Below are 20,782 nucleotides of genomic sequence, written 5' to 3'. Positions count from 1 at the left end.
GTTTGCTGACTTTGCAGATAACTAAAAACGATAATTGCTAACGACAGATGACCGCCCAACCCCACTTGCTATGCGAAAAAGGTGCAAAAGCAGAAAAAGAATATGAACCCGGCTTTTCTTCTGCAAACAAAGAGAAAAGCGTTATCAGCTCGACCGATGGAATTGCAAACAAAAGACGTAAACGAGTTAAGAAAAACCCTGCGTTTTTGCTTTTTAGCTTTCCAGATTCCAGTAGTGAGACGAAAAAGATAATGAGAAAGTTCGAAAGAAAACGCCATTACAAGCTTTGTAATACTACTCATCTCAGCGCCAGATTCCTATGCAGAAGGGGGTGGTGACTGTAAAAGAATATTGGGTCATTTGCCTTGGGCTTGGGAAAATGAAGAAGGGTTCGTTGAGAGACGTGACGGGATAATGAAAAGGCTCCTACAGAGAGTTCTCTGTTTGGACGAGTTCCTCAAAGGCCTCTCGCCACTTGCGAGTTTCCTCCTTGGAAGGCCTGGGTAGGGGCTTGCGAGCGTATCCACCGTAGCCGTAGTGAGCCATGAGGCCAGCTTTGGTGCCGATGATGCCTCCTTGGATGGCGGCCCAGTCGCCTCTAGCCACGACAGCCTGGAGCTTGCGTGCTTCTGCGAGGTGGCCGGCCTCGAACAGTTCAACTAGCTTGACGCAGGTCTTGGGGGCAATGTTGGCCATGCCGCCAATGATGCCGGATCCGCCTCCAACTAGTGTCTGGAGAGTGAAATCGACCGATCCGCCCATGCACATGAAGCCGGAGCCTGGATCTGAGACGGTGGCTGCTCGTGTTGCTGACGCAATGCGGTTGAGCTTTCCAGTGTTGCCGCAGGTCAGCTTACAGCCGACGATGTTGGGATGCTGGGCCAACTCGATGATGACGTCTGAGTTGAGATCAAGACCCGAGACGGCACCTGGGTAGTTGTAGATGAGAATGGGGATAGGAGACGCAGTGGCTACATCGTTGAAGAATTCTTTGATAGTGTCCTTGGAAAACAAGCCCTGGTAGTATGCTGGTGGCAGTACCAAGGCATAATCTCCGCCGGCGGCCGCTGCCTCTTCACAGAGTTCAATGGCCTCGCGAGTGGACTGGGCACCACAACCGACGATGATGGGCATGTAGCCAAAACCTGCGTCATCGAGAGCCTTGCGGGTAGTGTTTGTGATGAGGTCACGCTCCTTGTGCGACAGGTGGACAGCCTCGCCATTGGATCCTTGGGTGGTGATGCCAGCAACACCAGCCTTTGCCAGACGGACTGCGTGGCTAGCTACCGTTTCGACATCTACATTGTCCGTAGCTGGGTCGAAGAATGCTACGGTGGGAACGTAGATGCCAGGGACCAGCGCCCGCCGGACACCAACGTCAGCAGAAGTCATCGAGTTGGCGTCGAGGTCGTTGTAGCGGTCAGCCAGGTAGACAGATTGCACAGGATGGTGGAAACCCGAGTCTTGAGTGAAGCTGTTGGCAGGAGAAGGGGCGTCGTGGTGTGGTGACATGATATAACTTTTTGGGAGTGTGGAGAGGAAAGTAGGCTTTTATACTAGCAAAGGCTTGTAAAGAGAAGCGAGACTTTGGGAAAGAACTAGCGGTACGCTGAAAGGAAAAACGGGACGAATACGTCAATGGTGGATGGATGTTTGGTCAAGAAGCCAGGTAGCGCAGGTACTTAAATGTTGCAAACGCCGGACCTGCCCTGGCACATTCTCAAGGGCAACGACGAGCGTGGGGGTCCAGCTGACGGCTTTGTCAGGAGAGCTAGCGACGGCAGGCATTTCAGGGTAACGAGTAACGAGCGTGTCCAAGAGGGATGAGCCGGCACTTGGGGGTGAAGGGCAAAGGGGCGGTGACAAGCGCAGCCTGTCCGAGGCAGTCCTGACCTGCACGTAGCCGATGCCAGGCACCGCTGGCTGCGTTTAGTTTGCTGGGTGGCTTGAACTGGTCCAATGAAGACAGGGCGTCTTACTGATTGAAGCGGCGTTTGTTTCTTTTCGCTCGTGCAGTAGCCAGGAGGGCAGGGGTGGGGAGGCTGTGACGGTCGGATCGTGGCCGGATGTGAGAAAAAGGCCAAGGGCAAGGGCCCGGACAAGGGGGAGCAGCGCCTTGTGACGATCTCTGAGGGTCCCTTGGGGTCTGGTGATAGGCCAGCGGGCGCCACTGCTGGCCCCATGCGAAGGGTTGGCGGAATCAAAGGAGCGTTGATGGATACCGTTCGGGCGTGGTAGTGTGGGGGTGGGGGAATCGTGGCCGTCCGGTGTAAATGGGTGCGGTGGGTGGGCCGCCATGCTGTTGCAGTCAGTCCTTGTCCTCACACCATCTGGTGATGCTCCTCCTGCTCCCCCAGGCCCAGTCGCCCCAGCCGCCGCTAGAGTTTGGCGGGCTTTTTGCTCCGAGTGCAGCAGAGCAGATGCAAAGGCCAAGGGTGACGAAGGATTTCCCAGCAACGCTGCAAGACGTGGCAGCCCGTGTGAAGCAGGCTCTTGTCACCAGACCATGCGGCACCAGCCCGGCCGCCGTAATCTCCATGCAACCATGACATGGCCTCGAAAACCTGCCGAAAATAGTGGAGGCACACACATACGTACGTGTGTATCAAACATGTGCCTTGTTGTTGCAGAGCCTGGCCAAGATGACGGCGATCGATTGGAGTCGGGAGAACCCCACGCCCATTACTCTTGGTGGCGGGGGGGCCGGGCCCGAGCGTCTTCCCTCTGAGGCTCTCCAACACACGTTTCCAGACAGTGGATTCGCCGCCAGCACCGCTGGGTCCATGTACTACTAGTAGCATTGAATCGTGTACCTAGCTATCTAGGCCAATTGTGGCAGCAAACGTGTTTGCACCATGCCAATACACGCGTATGTCGACATATGAACAAGGGGCAGAGCGCGGGGAAAGGTGCCGAGCATATACCACTACTCGACATGCTCCATCTAGACATACTTCGGTATCATGACGGCGGTGAGCAGGGTCTGTCGACATGGCCCCAAACTTGCTTTTTTTCTGCAACATCAAAACGATACGGGGGGTGAGACGCCTCCTCGTGGTACCTGATCCTCCGTCGTGGACTGTGGACCGGTGTATCGCTGGCCCCCACGCAGCCGCTTACCCCGACAATGGCAATCAACTTCGCCCCAGACAAGTCCGTCTCCGAATCGTCCCGCCAAACTCTCCTGGGTCGGCGATACTACTCTACTCTACGGGGGCAGTCTCTTTGTTCTGCGCATGTCCAGCGAGTGGTAGCATTCATCAACATGCGCTCCCACCGACATGTCGTGCACCCCGGCGACGCCGTCATGGTGGTACGATGATTGGAATGTCTATACCCACTACGTCGCCAGCTGGATACATACTAGCTCTTATCTAGTCTATATACGTGGTCTCTTGACCCAGAACAAGTCCGAGTCCGTCCAACTAAGTACAAGACCAAGTCTGGCAAAACCACCCATGACCAGCATCCGCCATGCAGAATGCACAGCCTCGCTCGGAGCGCCAACCGAGCCCCGAGGCCTGGAGCGATGCGATGCAGCCAGCAAAGACCGACGCTATTACCCCACATTTTGGCGATCCTAGTTCCCCGCCTTCTTACCACGTTCGAACACTCGCCGCACATGTTGAACTCGCCGCCGCACCAGCCTTCTGACTCGCATAGCCTCCCCAAGCTTTCTTTGCCATTGCTCTTGTCCTCGTGTACCGCCATTCCATGCATTGACGCCCTGAGATATGCATGTCACCCCGGGAATGGCCGTCTTGGATGCTGCCCAAGTTCCATCATCGTGTGCTGGCCAAAAGCCATCACGAGACCCCTTTGAACAGCACTATTTTGCTTTTTTCTTCACCGCAAACACTATATGCTGCCAACGGACGCCATTAATCGCCATGAGCAAGCAGAATGTCAACAGTCACCGCTCTCTACCCGACAACAGCCCATCTCACGCCGGGAGTAGCCATAAAGAGGGGTGAGGATAAGGGTCAGGCATCACCTTGGATCATGCGGGGCACATGCAACCCTGCGAAGCCAGACCGTTGTCCATGTCCACATCCATCGGCAACTTGCCCAGCCGACGGCATTCGCACATGCTTTTGCGGAAAACATTTCTGACACTCGTCACCATGACATGGTCTCGTTTCCATCTGCCACGGACGGCCAGACACACCGATATCGCCTTTATACATACATAGTGCAAGCGTAAGCGACAGAGGACAAGCAACGATATTCCAAGCGTACATGCCCATCGCAAACTCCGTCTGGCCTCGGAAAGCAACCCCCCGCTTCAGGTACTGGTGTTTAAGTCTTCGCCTCCCCTTTTTTTGCTTTACCTGTAGTTTGTCGATCATTTGTCATGGCTGTTCGTGGGGGTCAATTGCCATTCAACATCTGCATTAGGGAGAACGGCAGTTGTGCCCGCTACTTGTTTGCCACCCCAATTCTGTTTAGCAAGGAGCCTCAACACATCCCAGCCAAGCTGATCGGACGGGATCCTCTCCACTGTCTCGGCGTGGGATGCCGCATATACTTAGGTTCCACCCCTAGCCTCAGGCTCGGCTCATCTCCACCCGTCTGTTGTTGCCTCTCTCAACAATTCAATCATGAGAGGCAGTTGAAGCTGAATGATACTTGCTGACAAGTTCAATGGCTGTCCCGTTGTTGAGAACTTCGTATTAGCATTTGGGCCTTGCAGGTCATTGAGCAGGTGATATGCTATAGGATGAATTAACGTTATGATGGGTAGCCTAAGCAGGGTTTAAAAATGGAGACAAGCAAGCTCATGCAACGATTGGCTAGTGTCTTTCGAGGTTGAAACTGCTACTTTCCACGTCTTTCGCCAACTATGCGAATTCGTGTGGGGGTAACTTCATGACAATCGCGAGTGCTATAATTCCTCTCGACAGATGTTGGAATAGCCAGTTGCCAGGCAGCCTCGAGACGAAGATCGAGTGTTGGATCTCCAAGTGCATGTCTACACATTGATGATTGACGTCTAGCCACAGGCAGTCGATATACGCTAGAGTCAAGATTTTTCACAAACCCACCTATGCAAGCGAGTATCTACAAGGATCCTACATCTGGCGAAGCTTTCCAATCCATCGACCCATGACAACCTAAAAACACAATCTCTATCCTAGTTGTTTGCTGGGCAGCGCTTGCGCGTAAGCCACAGATTCATATCATTACTCAACTATGGCGGCAAATCCGGAGTGTAGTCGTATCGGGCCATATTGGTGCCATCGGCGTCAGTGGCTGCGCGTATATGGCGCATGTCTGCGGTCTGCGCCAAGTATAGCACATGCGCATCATAGATCCTCAACAGATCGTATAATCTTACCCCATTACGAAGAATTATCATGCATACCTGCGAGCACGGGAATACTTCTTGATCTTGCCAGACAACCTATGTGTCTACAAAAACCACATTGTCAGTTTGGAGGAAGTTATCCGCACTTGACGGGTATATTTCGGGTAAAGCGAAAATAATACATTCAATGTAACCGGACAGCATACTATCAATTTACTTCAATTTATCTGGAGTAAGCACGCTGTTTCTCAGCAGTCGTTCAGTTCACGTCTGCATCCAGCACAATTCCGTATCACAGCTATCCCTCTTCCTGTATCTCGACACGAACAACATGCCAAACCAAGTTTTGAGGACCTCCACATGTCAAAAACTTTTCCAGTCTGGGATTCTAGTCGCAAGCCCCTCGCGAGACCCTTGCGCTCAGCCGTGTAGTCCATGTAGTGTGCACATGTTACCAAACCTCGGTCCGAAAAGGCAGTGCAGATCTTCCACCAATCTCGCTCTCCACTATTACAAACCAACCAGCTCGGCAAAGCACATTGCTTCTCTGAACGGTATGCACTTCCCCAGCTCTTGGCAACCGCCTTTTATGTCCAAGTACATACATGACATGTTGCTGTTTATTTGGTCGACTGATAGTAAATCGCGGCAAATGCGAAAATACAAGTTGGCTAGACGACTGCACTGAAAAGTACATGTGCGAGAGAACTTGGTTTGTGAGTATCTCGTGTCGGAGTCGCAAGATGCATTACCTGATGAAGGAATATTGGACTCGAGGTGTCACAGGCATTGTACATGAAGTCACAATCTTGCAGAAACTCTGTTTTGACATCTACGCCATGGAGAGAATTTATACTCCGATTGAGACTCTAAACCAGCGCTACCCTTTTGGGGAAAACTCACTACACTGCATTCTTCTCAGATAAAAGCAACCGCAGTGCTATCATTAAAGTACTCTAAAATAGCCATATATGTCCCCAAATTAACTACACGAGCAATCGAAGCATACTCACCACTCACCCCGGCTCACCAAACTACTAACACCAAAAAGACCATGTTGAAAACAGAAACCATGCCCATCGCACACAACCCTCCATACTCCCATCTCTTCCATCCACCACCCACCGTCATCCTACCCATCACACCGCCATCTCCAAACTCCCATCAAGCCCAACCCATCATCCTACCGGTCGGAACCCGGAACCCTCGTCAAACCTCATCCCGCCCTTCCCCGCCGCCCTCCTAGTGCCACACCCTCAAACCAAGCCAGCGCAAACGTTTTTTCTCGCCCAACCTTGTTTCGTCCCCACCCGCGCTTGACGCAAACGTGGGGGGTTCATACGGTTACTTTATCTGTATTTGCGGACGCCGAAGTTAGACCGCGGGGGGGGGGGGGGCTGCTCACCGAGTTGAGTGGGATACTCCGATCGGGACTTGTGTTATGTGCGTGGAGTTTTTTTAGTTTTTTTCTTTCTTGCACTCTTGATATTCACAAGGCTACAAGAGTGTGGCTCGGAGTTTTTTTTCTATATAGATACCTGGGTTGGACGTTCATGTGTTTGGTTTTTTTTTAGGCGCTGGGGGTGGGGATTAATGCTTTGAGGGTCACGTGGGGTGGATAGTTTTTTTTGGTTGAGGAACGGGGTGGATTGACGCTGGTATGGAGGTGATGGTGATGCGTAAGGTGGAGATAGTACACAGCCTTCGTTATTGTTGGGGTAGGAAAAGGGCGCAAACGACGCGTAGGCGATGGGGCGTCATCGTTGAGGGCGTGTGTGCTGGGTTGTTGCCGGGATAGGCGCTAAGTGGATGTAGGAATCTCATCTGTGTGGTTGCGGGTTACTTCCCGTCTTGATCCGAGGTAAGCGGTGATAATGTGCTTAGGTTTTGCGCAGGTGTTTACTGAGCAGTGGCGTCGGCGTGGAAGTGGCGGGCTGTGATATCGGGCCGTCTGGAGGTTGTTGGTGTGGTAACCCCTTGTTTGTGACTCGATGGTTCAGGTTGATAGTAGTACTACTCGGTGTTTTCTGGAGATTGCGCTTTTCCCCTGTGAGCCAGTAGGTCTTGGCTGGATTGCTGCTGAGTTGTTGACCAACTTATCTGTATGGTGAAGAGTATGTTGTCTGGTTGCGAAACGCTCCGTCCCTGTCCCAATATAATATGCACGGCTGCTAGTAGTCTTGAATAATTCTTATACACTTTCATCGGTCAAGTCACAAAGTAGTTTTTGTGGTGTCGAGCTATAGCAGTGTGTCTATCGATGCTATCTAACCATTTATAGAATAAACAGTCGTGCTTTTGCCAGCAAGTGGCACGTTGTAAAATCCATACCCAAGTCAGCAACTCATCGCACCGGTGTTGCTGGAGTTCTCCCGGACAGCCGCCACCGTTGCCGTCACGTTAGTTACAGACTTGAATCGGTTCCTTTATTGAACAAACTTACTTACTTTGACCTTGTCACCCAAACCGCCCGCCACATCGTGAGAGAGATGTATCCGATGCCCAAGTGTTTCTGAGTATTTGGCCGCAACGAGGCCCTGCCTAGGCCCCTCCAGAATCGCGCGTAATCAGGCTGTTTTTGACTACCACAGTTTTCTCAGCCCCTGGCTTTATAGGACGTTCTGGTTGCCATACATTTGGTACTGGCACATCGTTTCGCAGCCCAGCTATCCTGACGTCGCTCCAAACTCGTATTGCTGGAATGATTTTAACTTTCGCCCATATGTAAGCCAACCTATCCATACCCCTCAATCTTATTCCAACAACCGTATGCGTTTCTATTGCGATCCTTGTGTGAGGACGATCTTGCTCTGTCCACCGCTTGGCGTCTTCTGGTTGTATCGGCTGCAGCGCGATGCTTGTTCGTTGGGCGATGACTACCTCCTTGATAGTCATGCCGGTCCCAGATCCTGGGTATGTTTTAGGGAGAAGGGAATTGGTTATATGGCCATCCTCTTCGTGTGCACACTCTGTCAACTTGAATTGAAGAGCCGGATCTAGACCTATTTTTGCGTCCGGCAGTTGGCCGCCGTCGATAGTACAAGAACGGCCAGACTCGAAAAAGAACTGAATGGTCGGGAAGAAAGTATTCATGGTCCAGTAGATGATTTCTAGCCTCATCAGTCTCGTTGTCTCCACATATGGTATTGGTTGTATGTACTTTCGTCGACGAGTTGATTGGCCAGGACCGTCGCTCCAAACTCAGCTGTGTGCCCCAGATTGACGTTTTGGGGAACAAAGCCGCCTTGGATTCTGGTTTCCACCGTCGTTGCTTCGGATCCTCTTCGCTCGTCGTCGCTCGCCAAAGCCTCGCTGAGCTCATCCCGGGGTTTCAAGGGTAGTTGAAGCTTGCGCCGATTTACTTCTCGCCATAGATCTTCGATCAGGCATTTGTAATATTCCATACGAGAGAGCTGCTAACGGCTCGTGTAGAGGTATTGGTAGAGGTCTGAGGCGCGAGATCCCGCGCTGCGCCTCTTATTGGCAATCGTGGCTATCAATCAGGTAACATGTGATTGTAAGCGATGAAGAGACTAATTGTGGCCCAAATTTGAAGCGAAGGAGTGTATTCAGGTGCTGGGGGCAGTGCTTGTTTTCACGTGCTGCTTACAAAATCACTCCACGCTCATTGGGAAAGAGTGGACGTCAAGCGATCCACAGTGAGAGGAAGGGACACCCAAACTTCTCGTCATGTCTTCCACGTCATGACTCCTTGCCAGGCTTGACAGTCTATGGGCTCAGTTAAGTTTCTTGTTGTGCAGATATCACAACCAGCTTATAACAATCAGACTCCTTTTGCTAGCCACTTTGTGGACATTTGTTTGACATTGTCATTACTTCGTATGAATGTTCGTTTGCATACTCGCATAGCTACTATACATGTCGGCTTTACCTTAGTTTAACTATCGATACCTCGGCTTGGTCATGAATCTTTCTTTCACTTGCATTCCTTCACCTACAATTCACGATGGGTACGTGTTTCATGCCACTGCCATTGCAAGTTCGAAAGATATTACACTAGAGTCTAACTTGCCCTTCTTCGGTTCATGATTTGTTATATCTCCGCAAGAAGCCTCATAGCTACCTGCAAATTTCACATTCATACTGTGTGTTAGCCAGATAGCCATGAGAGACACACGCTGGGACCCATGCAACTTAGTGAAAGGCAACTAGGCGTATATCATTCACTGACCTGCCACCTGACCGGCCACCCTGGCATACTCCCACTCACATATATGTACTTGACACTGTGTCCATGTCTCTGAGCTCACAGTTCGTCTCCTTTTTAAGATCATACTATTGACTTAAAATCGCTACCCATTACCAGCAACATGGCACCAACAACAAGGAACGCCCAAAGCTTTTACGACTTCCTTGAACACTCTGCAGGTAGGTACACTCATCAATATAGTAGTGGTTCTTACTGAATATATCCAAGAGATCCGAAATCTTATATACGACTTCGCCATCGCTGCCGGACCACCAAACACCCCAGAAGGCGACGCATTACTTCGAAAGGCCGTCCCAAAGCCATATGCGACACGCTTCTGGAATTTTTTCGGCCTCACACAGACCTGTAGGCAGATTCGGGCTGAGTTTCGTCCGCTATGGATGCGAAGCAGTTCCATTCGATTCACGGGACTCGAGACTTCGGTGTCATTTATCTCGACCTTCATACCGACCATTGCTGAACTCAAGCATGCACCAAAATGTTTCACCATTGGAACGCAATATACGGTCGGCGAAAAGTCAAAATGCAACATCACGCGCCTGTTCCGCATAGATGCATTCTGTCCCTATTTTACTTTTAGCACCGCAACCTACGAGGATATCATGGGACGTCTACCTCCAGACGAGAGGATATGCCCTTGCTGCGAAGGGTACACCAATCCAATCACTGATGAATGGGAAGAAAGAACAAGCATCCACGAAGAATGCACATGCGGATCTACAGAAGCAGACTTAGAGGAATGGGAAGAATTTCATGATGAAGAACTGGAGCATATGGACCTCCTTTATGAATTCGAAGACGCTAGCGACACTTGGCGGAAAGGTTTGCGGATGAACGAGATCTCGGTTTATATGACCGCCTCTTCGACCGAAGTTTTCCCAAGGTTCCGCATCGTATACAAAGAACGCGGGCCTAAGAATGGTAGCAATCCTCGTATTGTGGGAGAGCTGCTCGATAAATGGGACCTACGCGGTCTTGATGAAGTGTACGAGAATGTAGAGTGTGTTGTAAAGTATAAGAAGAACAGTGAAGCAGGAGCCGCGACGTAGAGGTGGAGGTGTTCCTTTAACTCACGAAGGCTCCGATATTATAGTTTGGATACGAAATTATTGGATAGCACTGTTTTGAATAAAAGCAAAGAAACCCTACAGATTCATCTCCATAGAAGACAGTGAAAGTGGTGTCTAGTATTTCCACAACAAATCAAAAGCACAACCGCCCAAGTCACCACGCACATTTTATTGCGATAAGGATATAGAAACAACAAGGTTCATTTCCAAATTTACCAGTCATACCAATCCCCTAATCTGTGCCCTTGGTAGTTGTGCGATGACTACTGAAACGCGAAGGTTGTGGTGGGATGTTTATATGGTGTTAATGGAAGTCGACATGATTGGCCAAAATGAACCTCGTCGATCGCGCATCACCCGATCTCCCCCGGCATATATCGATGACGCTCCAAAGATGAGATATCCACAAACACGACCCAACGCGGCTAAACAGCATGATTGCTTTAGCCACAATGACGCCTACTTTCTCGTCAGCCCTGCAGATGTGGCTGCCAGGTATCAGAAGCTCGCGATGCTTCTCTCAACCACAGTCGCGCTTCACGCCCGTTAACATCATACACCACCGTATACTGTGACTACTATGCCTACACAAGATGAGCGCGCACCGCTATTGCAGCAGAGATATAGCGAAGAGGGGCAGCCTTGCACGGTATGTCATCTTCGCACGCGTTTTCTAGCACACAAAATGAAAGGGTTACTGATTCGCGACAGCATCTGCGTATCGAGGACTTACCCAACGAGGAAAACCCACGAGAATGGACCAAAGGCCGGAAAATGGCAAATGTGGCCGTCATAGCCCTCATGTCAAGTAACACATATCCAGCCACCCTCTTCCTGCATATCATTGTGCTAACAAATACACCTAGTCCTCAGCCCCCTGGTCTCATCCATGTTTACACCCGGTATTGCGCAAATCGCTAAAGACCTCAACTGCTCCACAACCGCTGTCATCGGAACGACGACTGGCTTTGTGGTTATGCTAGGCATTGGTCCTTTGATTCTAGCACCTCTATCTGAGACGTTTGGCCGCAGGAAAATCTATCTCACATGCTTCTCTATCTTTACACTCCTCCAGATTCCCACCGCACTTGCGCCCAACATTGCCTTCCTGATCACGGTGCGAAGCATTGCCGGTTTCTTCGGTAGCGTAGGCATTGCAAATGGTGGTGGCACCATAAGCGACATGTTTTTGCCCAACGAGAGAGCTGGTGTGTTTGGCTGGTATCTCCTTGGTCCCCTTTTAGGTCCCACCCTCGGACCCCTGTTCGGAGGGCTGATCGTTCAACGACTTGGCTGGAGATGGGTCTTCTGGATCATGAGTATTGTCTGCTTCATCAACACGCTTGCTGGATACTTTTTCCTGCGCGAAACGTACGCACCTGTGATTCTGAGTGGCAAGAAGGCCGAGTTCGAGGCACAAACGGCTGAATGGGATGACACAAAGTACTCGTATGAAGGCGAGGATGCGCGACCCCTACGCGAAAAGATTGCACAGGCCCTGAAGCGTCCTCCAAAGATCTTTGCGCAACCCATCGTTGCTGTCATGGCGGTATATCAAGCTCTCATCTTCGGCACTACGTACAGCATCTACACGAATATGCAGCCCATCTACGAAGATGACTACGGGTTTTCCACTGAGCAAGTTGGGCTGCTCTATCTCGGACCAGGCTGTGGCTTCTTGTTTGCAGTATGGTTTCTCGTCCCACGCATCGACACTGTGTACAAGTCACTCACAGCCAAAAACCATGAGAAAGCTCAACCCGAATTCCGCCTGCCGCTGGCAAATATTGGGTCCGTCTTTATCCCAATGTCTCTCTTCTGGTTCGCTTGGGCAGTCGAGAAACATGGGCACTGGCTCGTCTCTATCGCCGCAACATTCTTCTACGGCATCGGACAAGTTATGATTCTCAACAGCACGCAAAACTACTTCATTGACAGCTTCGAGAAGTACGCTGCAAGCGCGATAGCAGCTGGTACTGTTTTCCGTAGTGTAGTCGGTGGCATTGTTCCAATCCTTGCACCCGCGCTGTTCGAGAAACTGGGCTATGGTTGGGGAATCAGTACGTTTGCATTCGTGAGCTTACTCCTTGCACCTGCTCCGATTTTGTTCTATGTCTTTGGGGAGCGGCTCAGGGATCGTTTTCCAGTAAGTTTGTAGATCTTGAGTCATGATGGTTATGGTAATAGTTAGAGTGATATTTCTAGAGTTTGTTGAACGTGATCAAAGGATACGAATGTGTTCTCGTCATGTGCTCTTGCAACTTTTCTCAGAGCACTTCCATTCAGACCACCTCAAAAGCGTCCATATCCCCAGTAGGCAGGTCGGGCACGCCCACTGCACGCCTCGCTGTATCAATCATAGCTTCCACAATCTCAGGCGGATAATTCCTCTTAAGCATTACTCTCACATACTCACTCAACAGGTTCAGTCCCACGTCTCCAATCTGCTCCTCGGTCAACTTCTCATACTCTCCTTCTTTCAGATCCATCCTAGCCAACCGCTGCTCCAAAAGAATATTGTATACTCTCACAACACGTTCCATATTCTTCTTGTTGGAGCGACTGTGGAAATATTGACTACGCACAGATTCTGACTCGCGCGCCATGTCTACCCAAGCCATTTGTTTTTGCAAGATCTGGGCTGCTTTGTTGGTTGGAAATATGGAAAAGTGGTGACGGAGAACATGCAGGGCAATGAGCGAGCCAGCTAGGTCCTGAGTGTAGCCGAAACAGTGCATGATGAGTGACGTTACCGCTCCCTTGTCAGCACCCGCGATGCCCATTCTGAAACGATCAGCGTCGTAGCGACTGCGACTTAGAGTTCGCCAGGATATCGTCTCTTTCAATAGCTCGCGAGGCGTGGGCAGGGCAGGATCATTCCGGGTAGCGTGGTCTCCAAGTGCTAGGCGAAGCGTTTTCCAAAGACAGCGGAGGCTTGCACCGTTCGGGAAAACGCCTTTACTGCCTTCTTGTGGGTTGGTAAGGGCTTTATAGACCACCCAGGCTTCACTGTAAGCACCCTGGCGACACTTGTTGTCCATGATAACATTCATGATAGTGGCATTCGGCTCAACAGTCGTCTCCTTAAGCTGACGGGTTAAGTACTCAACATGCTCCCATTGCAAGCTCTTAGCATGATGTTGCATGATCAGGGCAAACGTAGTAACATTGGCTGCAGGGACGCCTTGTACAGTACCTGCACCCGTGTCATTGTCGATAAACCTCTTGCCGATGCTCTGTGGATCCGATGAACGTCTCTCGCGGGCTTTGCACGCTTCATCGATCATGCGCCACCCGATGTTCTCAGCCTTAAGGATATTGGGAGTATCTTTTGTACGTATCAAAGCTTTAAGTAGCATGTTGAAATGGAACGTTTCTGGTTGATATCCTCTCTTCAGCATCACATCCAGTATTTGAGCCGCTGCCTCTGGTGCCTTTTCCACAACAGCAGACTTCATCCAATCGCCGAATATATGGCCATGATATACAGGCGGGAGAACTGAGATGGCATCGAGAGCGATACTAGTCATCTTGGAGATGTCAGTGCCAAGATGATACAGCAAATGTAGTCTCCTTAAGACTGATTCGGCTCGACCAGTGGCTCCGCTGACAAGCAAATAGCCACCCTTGACCATGTCTCGGAACACTTGCTTTGCATCGGTCAGACTGCGTGCTTCTAGAAATCCCACAAGCCAAGCGTCGTAGTCCTCAATTGTGCAAGCATCGCCTTTCTGCTCTCTCATCCTGACATAGATTTGCTTTGCTAGATGATGATGTTCTGAAAGCTCCGAGCTCGTGTGAGCGCGAAATACAACCATCATAACAGAGGTGTCCCAATTAGGATATAAACGGAAGAGCTCATTCATGATCCACCGGCTACGGTCAACATTCCCGAAGAGAGCATGTAGCTTAGCTCCAATTTCCAAATGTTCCGGTATATGGCCATCTATTGCACTGTCAAGATCCGAAACATGGTCCTGCTCCCATGCGCTGATAGCGTAATCTTCTCTGCCATTCAGAAATGTTCTTTCGAGATATCTGGCCCTCTGCTCAACGGTCATAGTGTGTCCCACCCTCTCCATGTCGCAAAGAATCTGTTTCAAGTGTGCCTTTCGGTTTCGATTATTGGGCGAATCAATAGACTGTGTCGTCCATAGGAGATCCCAGGCTCTTTTCGAGAGACGTGTCAAAACTCGAGGATAGATTGCTTTTGATAGCATATATGCCCGCCACAAGGGTGCGCGAAGACTATCATCACAGCCATCTGTGGTACTGACCGATTGTAGTACAATGTGAAGCCTTTTGAGTGTATATAGGTTCCTGAAATGGCCACCTTCCAGAGAGATCAATGCATGTTGTACATTTGCAGGCTTCTTGGGCTCTGTGGCCCGAGTTATGTCGCTAAAGGCTGCCTCCGGGGCAGTCCTAGATCCATTCAATTCTGTAATTAGTCCCGTAGATTTTTGTAGTGTCGGATTCCATTGCGGAGTGTATGTCGGTATTTCGCGAGGGAGCGTTCGGAGATAGCGTGTCTGGAAGTATGGAGCGGGGTGGGATAGGCATCGTAGTCGACAGAGACCGAGCATCAGCCGGTGCGGTCGCGAGTGGGCGAAAAAGGAGAGCAATAACTCAATTTGGTCGCATTTCAAGGGATGACGGTTGTGCCTGTTCCCAAGTTCTCACTTTCGAAAAATGTCCAAATGGCGCTAGTGTTATCGATAGTGATGACGTAACGCATATTCACGTGATATTATGCACGAAAGTCTAGGCCTAGTCTCAATGCTGAATATCCATCACTTCACTACCAGGTCTCGTAGGTATGAAGTCCTCTGGGTTTTCTCTCTTTAGGTTCCATGATCAAAAGAGAAGTGTGCTTTCTATGTGGGATTCTGAATAACCAGATTTACTCTCAATGCTCGGAGAACAAACTGTGTGAAGGTAAATTGTATATTTACCTACATCTTGTTATAGCCATGCAACTTCATCTCATTGGTATCTGAAAAAGAAAAATAGGTCCCAATAACCACGTTGAGAAGAGTTCAGTCATTATGTGTAAAGATCTACGCTGCTTTTCATGACCATTTCGATATCGCCTGAGAGTTTGAGAGCGTCCTGAGAGGGCATGTAGTTGATTATGTGGAGTATGGCGAACAAGTTATTCCAGCTCGACTGAACGTACCCTAGACACAACCTAGGATCTTCAATCCCATGAATTGATGAGATGTGGAGATGTCTGTTTCGGTTTTAGTTGAACATTTGACCGTACGGGAATAGGAAATCAAGAATGCAAATAAGACAAAAAAAACCATCACATTATCGGGATTTCAACGCAGATAGAAACTCCGTCAGCTATGCATGCGCAGCTGATGATCGAGATCTTCAAGATACAACCTCTGTTTCTTATGTGGCCGGGGGACGCCATAATAGAGTTTGCATGATGTGTGGGAATATCTCGATTGGCTACAACTGGGCGATAGATGCAGATCAATGCTAGAGATCCTGAGGCCGAGGATGCGCCTCGATCACAAGATGTAATTTGAAACTGATATCAGGAGAAGAAAGAATCCAGGGAGTGAATACGGGGGTGGCAATGATTTCGCGTCGAGTAATGGAAGCATCTGTGATAGACATGTTTGTATCGCGGTGTCCATTCTCGCTAGCACAAGTAAGTACCTTCAAGAATGGTTTAGAAGCCGTACATCTGAACACTTTCCTTTTACCGTGATGCAGTCGCATGTGTATGCACTAAGAATGACGAACGCTATTATCAAAAAACGCACCAATGACAACCCAGCTTTATATATTCAGCGAAATACAGCCAATGAGGGAATGTGCGGTGTCGATACAAAGGCGCACTGTATGGTGATAGGACCTTTAAGGATGTGCTAACAAGCAATCCATTCCTTCCCGTAGCTCGCACCATGATGATCGCCGACCACTGGCACGTGTGTTGGTTAGTACAGATGCGCCGCGCCGATGATCAACCGTTTAGAACGATTTGCAGAGTGATCGTCCAACCAAGACCCGAATGTAGTCCGGCAAAGCCGCAAGAATATGTCACCGCTTCCAGGTTTACGTGCGGAACTTTCCATCACTACCAAAGCATAGCACTAAAAGCTGAGCTAGTTGTAGATAGCGTATCAACCCAAGGTAGAGACAGCTTCAGGATGTGGGTTGTGGGCGCAACTAGACAGACAAGCGCATGGGGTAGATGGAGTAGCGATGGAGTAGCTATGGAGTTTCCATAGACAGGAATCGTAATGTGGAGATTGCCTTGCGTTTTTATTCCAGTCCCTGATTTTCTAAGTTATACACATGTATCGTCGGTCTTAAGGAATGGCCGATATTTGTCGGAGGTGCCTTGTTCCGGTGAAGAGCTTCAGCTGTCGTGGCTGTGCACATACACTAACTTCTATCGACAAGATTGGGTGTGCGTATAGATATACGCTGTTTTACAGTCATGTGTATGCGTGGACTAAATGCATGCGAATAACCTGCATAGGTATCGTTATAATACGAGTGATGAACGCGGGGATGTGATGCTTGTGCTCATGAGTTGCGACATTGGGTCGCAAATTTCGGCCGACATTCAACCTTAAAAGACTGGAACAATTGCGTCACAGCCGCCACTGTGGTCAGACGCGACGCATGCGACCCATAGGAAAGGGGCATGCATCCTGGAAATCTTAATTCACCCTGTCGCGTGGCCTCGTTTCAATGTCGCGTCAGGTATAGCATGTAAGACTGCCCTATCAACCGGGGGTTGTCTTGCCTGTGCTATAGGACATATGGTTTCTACAATTTGATAGTTTGAAGCGACCGGTCTCTAGATTCATCGGATAAAAATTCGGGAAAATAGAGCCCCTAACACGTGGAGCATGTCATGTAATGGACGTGAGTGGTAGAGGATTTTCGGGTGTGGCGTCCTGGGCTCGGAGTGATGCCTCCTAGGTCTATGCACGTTTGCCATTGGCACCCAAACGGTAACTTAGCTAGAAGATGCCAATATGTGTGCAGCCTATCGTCACTGCGACGAAACCAACAGAGCTGAAAGAACAAACTAGAAAAGGTTATTGGAGGGGTGGCGTGTGTCATGTAAGAGGCGCCCGGCACTTTTCTTCCTCATGGAGACACTAGACTGACACTCAGCCTTCCTAGGAATAGACCGGTTGGCTCTGTAAATCCCCTTGTTTCACACACCATAGTGGTTTTGCATCTAGTTGACATTGACATATGCCAAATTGCGGGATGCTTATGCTTGTATCTGCAAGGAAGAGTGGAGCAGCGGGTGGCGTCGAGGATTTGGGGTGCGACCCTGGTGGACGTACGTATGTAAGGTGATCGACACCGTTGCGAACACGATGTGCAAAAAGAAAGTGCCGATTGCCATGTGGCACGAGAAGCTAAAGCGTACCAGAGCCCTTTTGCCGAGAGAACTATTCATGGTGGACATGCCCACGGGCGGGTGCGGATGACCTCAACCTGAACGCCTGCATTACCTAGTGGAGGTGCATGCCCAGTCGCTTCTTTCGCCACTTGGGCGCGGAACCAGGCACTATCTTCGGGGCACTCTCCGGCTTTGCTATGGGTTCACGATAGCCCACCATGTCTCAGCGCTCTCCAAGAATTTCAAGCATCGGAAGACGCCAAGTAAGGCTGGACTTTGAAGGATTTCGCTCGGCAAAGGTGCCCGGTGAGGCTCAGCGGCACAAGTCCGGGGTCTGTCTCCTTTCCGTATCTTAACCTTTCCTGCATGTTAGGCGAACCCCTTCACTCTTGTGAGTCCACTGTTCGCGAAAAGTATGATCTCCGTTGCCGACCGCGATTGCCCTGCAGGGCGTGCAGAGAGATCCACTTCAACATGTATGGGGCAACTCCGCTCATCCTAGTTTTAATTCCATCATTGGTTGTATTCCATGGCTGTGGGACCTAGTGCAGGTCCTGCCATGCGTGAAGCAGGGATGACCTCTACGGCAACGGAACTCTGATTGCGATGAAGAATGCCGCTTGGTGAGAGATACTAGAGTCGCTCAGAACCCGCCTCCCACTACGCTATAGTTACCGTCTTCCCTCCCATGGCGCCAACTTCCTATAGTCGTTCGTCTCTCTTCTAATTTTCTCGAAAGAGCTGGCCCCTGGAGAACAGTGGCTTGGACTGGTTCCTCGCATGATACTAAATATTCTCCGTTCCCCATGCAGCATCGGAATCAGGACTTGTTTTAGAACACATCTGCTTTCTTAGTTCGTTTGTTCAGTCTCGAGCCGCGTACGGACAAAAGAAAGAATGAAGTCTGTGCAACTCCTGCTCTCGTTGCTAGTATGGATGCAGCTGGCACTTGCCCAGGGTTTGGTTCCCGATGACTCGGCTTTGGTATCAGCAGTGGAACAGCTTCCCGACTGCGCGGTATGTCCCATCCTCGATGATCTCGGGGACATCTACTGATGCAACTATCTAGCAAGAGTGTCTAGTCACGGCTGTCTCCAAGTCATCATGTGCATTGAACAATGCAACTTGCATATGCCAAAATATGAAATTACAGCACCAAGTCGAGATTTGTGTACATAAAACATGTACGCTGAGGCAAGGGCTGAGTGAGTGTTACTTTATTGTGACTATGAACACCGCTAATTTGAAATCTAGTAACCAAAAATGCGACCATGACAGTATGTCACGCTCCGATGCGTTATAGAGGCGAGAGTGTCCGCGTATCCAACATTGTCATTGCCGTCTTGACTGCTGCCTTCGGTCTTACTAGGCTCTTCTATAGAGGATTCTTCTCTGGTGGCGAATTTGCGTATGACGACTGGTGCGTTGTCGCCGCTCTGGTTTCAGGGGCACCGTCTGTTGTCATCATTGACCGGGCTGTCGTGCCTAATGGACTCGGAAGAGATGTTTGGACGGTCGACCCTGACCAAATCACCGAGTTTGCCAAATATCTTTTTGGCTTGGAAGTGCTCTATTTCTTCCACATCGCTTTATTGAAGCTCATGCTCCTTTTCTTCTTTTTACGGATATTCCCGAAGCAAAGCATCAAGAAAATCATTTGGGCAACTATCATCTTCACTTGCCTCTACGCTATCGCATTCATCACCGCGTCGATTTTCCAATGCCGACCGATATCATACAACTGGTGGAAATGGGACGGAGAACACCAGGGTCAATGCATCAATATCAACGCCCTCGCATGGTCCAACGCCATTATCAGCATTATCACGGATATTTGGATGCTGGCTGTACCCTTGTGGGAAGTCTTTCAGTTACAGTTATCCTGGCGCAAGAAGTTCGGCGTAGCTATCATGTTCTGTGTGGGTACATTGTGAGTTTAGCCCATGCCCATTGTGAGAGAGCTTAAGTGCTGATCGTATATCCAGCGTCACTGTCATTTCAATTCTTCGTCTACGATCTCTTGTGACTTTTGCCTCTTCCTCGAACCCAACATGGGATCAGGTCGACGTCATCACTTGGTCAAATCTCGAGCTCAACATCGGTATCATGTGCGCTAATCTACCAACATTACGCGTCATACTCGTACGGTTATTTCCTAAAATCCTGGGTACAACCAGGGCCACTGATCGAGCAGCGTATTACGGAAACGGAAATCAAAGTTTTGGAATGAAGAAAGAGGACATTGCTTTAGCAAGTAAAGGAGGGAAGTCGTTCGGTTCGAGGAAAGGAGGCGATCAGGATGTCATCACATATACGACCACTTACGAAGTACGACATACTGATAGCGATGAGCAGTCGCTTGTGGGAATGGAAATGGGTCGATTCGGCCAGCAAAAGCCAGCAAACCAAAGTAGTCGCACAAGCATCTCAAGCGTATAATTTCGTAGTTTTATTATACCTCTTTAATATGAAACCAATTGTTCTTAATAGAAATTCCAAATTCCTGGAATCAATGGTTTCATAAGGTATCCATGGGTAGTCCCAGCACAGGAACCCCGCAAAAGGATGCATTGGTCAAGCAGCTATACTATACCCATGACAACTAGAGAGCTAGCATTTCTAACCCCGCGTTTCCTGATTCGAATAACAAAGTAGTGTACGCTAATGCCATAGGCTAAACAAAGGGTTGGCTGGGCTTGACCCTGCATCCTAGCAATGCTTGAAGACAGTTACATAAATTAGGCAAGAAAGGATCCTCCAGAAGCACATAACTAGTTTAAAACACA

The 20,782-nt window shown here is 49.6% G+C and overlaps 8 protein-coding genes across 8 annotated transcripts; 4 read left to right on the top strand and 4 right to left on the bottom strand.

The window, feature by feature from the left end:
- Positions 1-382: 382 nt before the first annotated feature.
- On the bottom strand, positions 383-1,597 carry COCSADRAFT_335849 (uncharacterized protein). Its single transcript, XM_007703058.1, has one exon. It carries the CDS (start codon positions 1,510-1,512, stop codon positions 427-429), a length of 1,086 nt encoding a protein of 361 aa, XP_007701248.1. The 5' UTR covers positions 1,513-1,597; the 3' UTR covers positions 383-426.
- Positions 1,598-2,545, bottom strand: COCSADRAFT_335854 (uncharacterized protein). Its single transcript, XM_007703057.1, has one exon. It carries the CDS (start codon positions 2,181-2,183, stop codon positions 1,683-1,685), a length of 501 nt encoding a protein of 166 aa, XP_007701247.1. The 5' UTR covers positions 2,184-2,545; the 3' UTR covers positions 1,598-1,682.
- A 3,652-nt stretch (positions 2,546-6,197) lies between these two features.
- Positions 6,198-6,693, top strand: COCSADRAFT_37836 (uncharacterized protein). The gene has a single exon (XM_007702819.1). It carries the CDS (start codon positions 6,381-6,383, stop codon positions 6,552-6,554), a length of 174 nt encoding a protein of 57 aa, XP_007701009.1. The 5' UTR covers positions 6,198-6,380; the 3' UTR covers positions 6,555-6,693.
- Positions 6,694-7,599: 906 nt separating this feature from the next.
- COCSADRAFT_359139 (uncharacterized protein) lies at positions 7,600-8,715 on the bottom strand (the record flags this gene model as incomplete). The annotated part of the gene is made up of 2 exons (XM_007703056.1): positions 7,600-8,418; positions 8,469-8,715. The coding sequence occupies 2 exons, from the start codon at positions 8,710-8,712 to the stop codon at positions 7,850-7,852; spliced, it is 813 nt and encodes a 270-aa protein (XP_007701246.1). The 3' UTR covers positions 7,600-7,849.
- A 924-nt stretch (positions 8,716-9,639) lies between these two features.
- Positions 9,640-10,588, top strand: COCSADRAFT_27424 (uncharacterized protein; the record flags this gene model as incomplete). The annotated part of the gene is made up of 2 exons (XM_007702751.1): positions 9,640-9,697; positions 9,720-10,588. The coding sequence occupies 2 exons, from the start codon at positions 9,640-9,642 to the stop codon at positions 10,586-10,588; spliced, it is 927 nt and encodes a 308-aa protein (XP_007700941.1).
- A 601-nt stretch (positions 10,589-11,189) lies between these two features.
- On the top strand, positions 11,190-12,767 carry COCSADRAFT_172348 (uncharacterized protein; the record flags this gene model as incomplete). The annotated part of the gene is made up of 3 exons (XM_007703055.1): positions 11,190-11,258; positions 11,321-11,417; positions 11,476-12,767. The coding sequence occupies 3 exons, from the start codon at positions 11,190-11,192 to the stop codon at positions 12,765-12,767; spliced, it is 1,458 nt and encodes a 485-aa protein (XP_007701245.1).
- Positions 12,768-12,891: 124 nt separating this feature from the next.
- Positions 12,892-14,670, bottom strand: COCSADRAFT_161494 (uncharacterized protein; the record flags this gene model as incomplete). Its single annotated transcript, XM_007703054.1, has 1 exon — positions 12,892-14,670. One exon carries the CDS (start codon positions 14,668-14,670, stop codon positions 12,892-12,894), a length of 1,779 nt encoding a protein of 592 aa, XP_007701244.1.
- Positions 14,671-18,795: 4,125 nt separating this feature from the next.
- COCSADRAFT_191221 (uncharacterized protein) lies at positions 18,796-20,470 on the top strand. The gene is made up of 4 exons (XM_007703053.1): positions 18,796-19,013; positions 19,066-19,201; positions 19,251-19,926; positions 19,982-20,470. The coding sequence occupies exons 1-4, from the start codon at positions 18,894-18,896 to the stop codon at positions 20,433-20,435; spliced, it is 1,386 nt and encodes a 461-aa protein (XP_007701243.1). The 5' UTR covers positions 18,796-18,893; the 3' UTR covers positions 20,436-20,470.
- The last annotated feature ends 312 nt before the right edge of the window (positions 20,471-20,782 follow it).

This window comes from Bipolaris sorokiniana (assembly GCF_000338995.1).
Source record: "Bipolaris sorokiniana ND90Pr unplaced genomic scaffold COCSAscaffold_9, whole genome shotgun sequence".
In the NCBI taxonomy this organism is placed as follows: domain Eukaryota; kingdom Fungi; phylum Ascomycota; class Dothideomycetes; order Pleosporales; family Pleosporaceae; genus Bipolaris; species Bipolaris sorokiniana.
The sequence above is the reverse complement of the archived record's forward strand: the minus strand, read 5'-3'. Positions and strand labels throughout refer to the sequence as shown.

Excerpts from the sequence above, each read along its gene's own strand:
- COCSADRAFT_191221 (XM_007703053.1), top strand. The coding sequence starts at position 18,894 with ATGAAGTCTGTGCAACTCCTGCTCTCGTTGCTAGTATGGATGCAGCTG. Across the intron at positions 19,202-19,250 it reads TACGCTGAGGCAAGGGCTGA|TAACCAAAAATGCGACCATG; the intron begins GTGAGTGTTACT and ends TTTGAAATCTAG. Across the intron at positions 19,927-19,981 it reads ATGTTCTGTGTGGGTACATT|CGTCACTGTCATTTCAATTC; the intron begins GTGAGTTTAGCC and ends TCGTATATCCAG.
- COCSADRAFT_37836 (XM_007702819.1), top strand. The coding sequence starts at position 6,381 with ATGCCCATCGCACACAACCCTCCATACTCCCATCTCTTCCATCCACCA.
- COCSADRAFT_335849 (XM_007703058.1), bottom strand. The coding sequence starts at position 1,512 with ATGTCACCACACCACGACGCCCCTTCTCCTGCCAACAGCTTCACTCAA.
- COCSADRAFT_335854 (XM_007703057.1), bottom strand. The coding sequence starts at position 2,183 with ATGGGGCCAGCAGTGGCGCCCGCTGGCCTATCACCAGACCCCAAGGGA.